The sequence below is a fragment of the Fonticula alba genome (assembly GCF_000388065.1).
Source record: "Fonticula alba strain ATCC 38817 unplaced genomic scaffold supercont2.6, whole genome shotgun sequence".
Classification (NCBI taxonomy): Eukaryota; order Rotosphaerida; family Fonticulaceae; genus Fonticula; species Fonticula alba.
This window is the reverse complement of record NW_009242976.1, coordinates 1,507,677-1,512,094: the sequence shown is the minus strand read 5'-3', so window position 1 is coordinate 1,512,094 and position 4,418 is coordinate 1,507,677. Positions and strand designations below refer to the sequence as shown.

The 4,418-nt window shown below is 69.8% G+C and overlaps 1 protein-coding gene across 1 annotated transcript in view; it reads right to left on the bottom strand.

Moving 5' to 3' along the window:
• The window catches only part of H696_03994 (hypothetical protein), a 5,665-nt gene extending 3,083 nt beyond the window's left edge, over nucleotides 1-2,582 (bottom strand). Inside the window, exons 1-5 of the mRNA XM_009497862.1 lie at nucleotides 2,453-2,582; nucleotides 1,684-2,349; nucleotides 1,424-1,541; nucleotides 630-1,206; nucleotides 122-409 (exon numbers count right to left, since the gene is read on the bottom strand). Of these exons, the coding sequence (XP_009496137.1) occupies nucleotides 122-409; nucleotides 630-1,206; nucleotides 1,424-1,541; nucleotides 1,684-2,349; nucleotides 2,453-2,514 (1,711 nt within the window). The 5' untranslated portion in view covers nucleotides 2,515-2,582. The remainder of the gene's footprint in view (nucleotides 1-121; nucleotides 410-629; nucleotides 1,207-1,423; nucleotides 1,542-1,683; nucleotides 2,350-2,452) is intronic.
• Between the last annotated feature and the right edge of the window lie 1,836 nt (nucleotides 2,583-4,418).

Below are 4,418 nucleotides of genomic sequence, written 5' to 3'. Positions count from 1 at the left end.
GGGGGGGGGGGGGGGGGGGCGGGGGGGGGGGGGGGGGGGGGGGGGAGGGGCAGGTGCTGGTCAGCTTCCGGGCGCGCTAGCAGGGAGGCGGGCGAGGCACGCCGGCATGGGAGTTACACACCGGAATTCCCGCCCTTCTTCATGAGGCAGACCTCGCGCTCATTGTCGGGGATCATGCTGAGCTTTTGATCGGGCGGCAGCTCGGTCACCGCATCGGCCGCGCGCAGGGTGTACAGAGCGATCGGGAGCTTGTGCTTCTCGCACAGCTGCCGCAGCAGCGCCTTGCAGGTCCAATTTGACTGGGCCATCACCGTGGAGGTTTGCTTGATGTCCAGCGTGGAGTAGAGGTGGACGCGGAAAAGCAGCGGCTTACCGGCATCATCGGGATCGGAGTTGCGAGCCTCCTCGACTATGTGCACAGGCGATGTCAGGGGCGGCCGGCGGGGGAGGGGTCAGACTTGGGCGCCGGGGTGCGCCCATGGGCAGGGGGGACAGCAAGGGAGGGGCGGGAAGAGAGCAGGGGAAGGGCGGGAAGAGAGCAGGGGAAGGGCGGGAAGAGAGCAAGAGCGGGGCGCAAACGAGCCGGAGGGGGGGGGGGGAGCGGACGGTTGGACAGCAGATGAGCGTACACTTCTTGCGCGCGGCCTTGTCCTCGCACAGGCCAAAGGTGTCGGCTTCGATGGTCTGATGCTTTCCGAAGACGGGGGTCCCATAATCCACAGTCCCTAGCTCGTCGTCATCCACCATGCGCAGCGAGTAGGCGCCCACCTGGGCCAGGGGCGCCGGCGTGAAGCGCCCGGCCACGGCCGCCTCGGCATACTCATACAAGGCATAGCCGATGGCATTGTCGATGGTGGTGCCGCTCTTGATGGAGAGGACCATCGAGGGAGCCGCGCGTTGGCCAGTGGCACTGGAGCTGCTGGCGGCGCGCTGTGCGTGAAAGCGCGATCGGGCCGTGTGCCGATGTCGCCGGGCGGCGGCAATGGCGGCCGCCGTGTACTCATTGCCCTCGAGTGCCGGGGTGGCTTGGGCGGCCGGAACGGCCGGAGTGGCAGCCGGGGCGACCGGGGCATCCGAGGCGGCCGGGGCGTCGGAGCCGGTTGCGGCGGCCGGGGCGGATCCCGGAGCCGGGGCCTCCTGCGGCAGGAAGGTGGCAAAGGGAAAGAAGATCTTCATGACAACCGGGGACCGCTCGCCGCGACCGCACTGCCAAAGAGGGGTGGCAACAGTTCGGGTGCGCGGGCGAAATGCAGGGGGGAGAGGCGGGGGAAGGAGGGGGAAGGAGGGGGAAGGGGGCGAGCTGCTGGTGAGCACTGGCGGGCAGGAGAGGCGCCCCAGGCGGGGTCAAGAAGAGCGGGGGGACAGGGAGAGAGAAAGAGAGAGAGAGAGGGAAGGAGAGAGAGAGGGAGAGGTTCATGCGTACGAAGCTCGAGTACGACGAGAAGGGGTTCATGTAGCCCTTGTTGCGTACGACCAGCTCGGTCAGCAGGCTGCCGGGTTTGGACTTGGATGACGCGGACTCGAGCACCGAGGAGGGCCTTCTGCATCGAGAGAAGAAAAAAGGGACGGGTCAGTGGGATACAGGGAGGGAGGGGGGGGGGGGGGGAAGGGCCGAAGGGAAGAAGAGGAAAAGAAGCCGCGCGGGGGGGCAAGGAAAAGGCGCCGCGCCGTGGTGGCCCGCACTGTCGAGAAAAGGTCAGCGGCCCGTCGGCCGGCGACGAGTCGGCCGTGCGGCGCGGGCTGGGGAATGGCCGTCCCACCGGGGCAGCACGACCAGCAGGAGCTGCGATGGCCCGGGGACCGGGAGCTCCGCCAGGTGCGGCGGGCGCCTTTTGCCCCGGGGGAAAGGTCGGGTGCTCGCCATCGGCCCCGGATTCGGCCTGCGGAGGGGCCGGGCCCGGGGGCAAGTGTGCACCGGCCCCGCCGGGGGCGGCAACAGCATGCGGCCCGGCACCATTGAGAGGCTGGTGCACCGCATGCTGCTGGATGGCCCGGGTGGCCTGTTGCTCGAGGGTATGCTGCTCGAGGCGCCGGGCCTGGAGCCGGCCTTCGGCCAGGCGCAGAGGGGCCTCAATGTGTGAGATGGACAGCGAGTTGACGGGCTTGGCGATGTCATGCAGGGCATAGGCCGGCACGCCGGTGGCATGGTCATCCAGGTGTCGGGCCTCGGCGTCCGGCGTGACGGCCCCCTCATCGTGAGGGCCCAAGGCATCGGGATCGTCCGCCAGCAGGCCGGCCTCGGCCAGGGGGGACCGCTGCAGGTGGATGGGCGACCCGACAAAGGGGACAGCCGCCTCGCCGATGGACAGCGGGGGTGCCGGGATGACGCGCTCGGCCACGGACCCCTCGCTGAGACGCACAGGGTGAGCATAGGGGAGAGGACACGAAGGGGAGGTGGGTGGGTGGGAGGGGTTGGGGGGGGGGCGGCACAGGGGGAAGGCATGGGGCGCACCGCTCGAGATAGGCAAAGCGCAGGCGCGCAAGGGCGATGGCGCTATTACCGGAGACCGCCATGTGCTCTGGGGAGTGGGGGGAGGGGGAGCGGCGCACGCGATCGCGGCCCGCTGCGTGATCCGGGATCGAGAGGGGGGGGGGGGCAGAGGGAGGGAGGAGAGGGAGGGGCGGGGCGGCCGGCCTGCAGGCCCGCGATCAAGTGGCGCAAAGAAGAAGGGGTCGAGGGAGGAGGCGGAGGCGGAGAGCAAAGGGGGTGTCGAGAGGGAGGGGGGAGGAGACCGGGATGGCCGGTGCCCGGTCCGAGCTTCGATGATGGTTGGATCCCGATGAGGCCCAGCTGGCGGCCTGCTCTGCTGCCCGGCCGGCGCAGGGCGGAGGGGATCTCGGGCGGGCCGTGTGTCAGGGGACAGTCGTGGGTGTGCCGTCTCTCCTCGCGCCTCCCCGGCTGCCCCTACGCCCGCCCATCCCCCCCCCTCCCCCGCTCCCCGTCGGCGGCGGGGGGAGCCATTCGCGCGGGGACTGGCATGCCAGCGAACTCGCCAGGGGGGCGGCGGCGGCGGCAGGAAGAAGCCCGGATGGCCGACGTCAATTTAGGGTATCCCGGCTGGCTGGTCGGGAGAAGGCCGTGCCCCTGGGGCTGCTGCCGTGCTCGCATGTGCCCCCGCCCCCGCCCCCCCCCCCCCCCCCATAAGTCTTCGGGCTTTGTCGCCCGCCCTTCTGTGTCCCGCTCCAACGCGGGGGGCCCTCGCGCAGGACGGTCTTTGGACTGTCATGATAAAAGGCGGACGGCGCGTGCGCCGGACATACCGGCGGAAAAAACGGGCCTCCTGGGGGAGAGACATGCCACCCGCACTCCCCAGCACAGGCTGAATACCGAGCCGCCCCGGGGGATCGGCCCGACGGCCAGCCGGTCCGGGCACCCCGCGCCCGATATGCTGGCGGGTCGCCCCTGGGGGGGGGCGGGGGGGGGGGGGCGGGATCGTGCTGACCAAGGTAACCGAGCGGGCGCGTCCGGTGTATTAACCGGAGACGATTAACGCCAGGGCGCGACGGCACACACCGCCCGGCCGATGCCCACGAAGATGGAAATAAAGACCCGCGGGTATGAAGGACCAGCACCGCCGCCCCCCCCCCTCCCCCATCAAAAACATGGTCCTGGGCGTAATAATGCGCTGCTCGGTGCTCAGCCGCCCCCCGGCCAGGGGGGAACCAGAGGCAGGGCGTGGGCCCTGGAGATTGGGTTTTCCCGCCCGGAAGCACTGTTTATATTGGCCTCCGGTGTGGGGGAGTTTTTTTTTTTTTTTTTTTTTCGCGCGGTGCTTGGCGAAACGCCGGCGGGCAATATGGGCGGACATCTCAGAAAAACACGTAACATGCACGGGCGTCCCTCCCCTCCGGGGGGAGGACCCGCCGTGATGGGCCGGACATGGGCCCTCTTGCCGGGCCGACGCGCGGCCCTGCGGCCGGCATGCCATGCACGCACGCACGCGTCCCCACAAACCGATGGTCCTCCATCGCATGGACGCCATACGCAATAATGACCTGGCTTCGGGATGCCTTGAGGCGGATGCGGCCCGAACAATACCTATGGCTGTGCTGACGAGCGGGCGCGCATGTCGGCCTGTGTGTGTCTCCGGGGGGGGAGGGTCTTATTTTGGACGATGCCCGTTGGCGGCCGTGTGCCGGGCGGAGGAGCACCGGTCGGTGGCCAGGTGTTAATCGTTTTCTCGGCCCTCGCTCTCTCTCTCTCTCTCTCTCTGCTCCCCAGAGAGAGCGAGGGCGGAGCGGCCAGACCGCTCGGGGCATGGGGGTGGTGCCGCCATCCCCAGCTGCTCGCGCCTGGCCCGGCGAGCGCGCGTGTGCGTGTCCGCGGGGCGCCGGGCACCGCCGCCAGGGCGGCCCCGGGGAATGCATGTTTCATGCGGTCCGTGGTCCCGGGCGCTTGATCGAACCCTCGTGTCCCG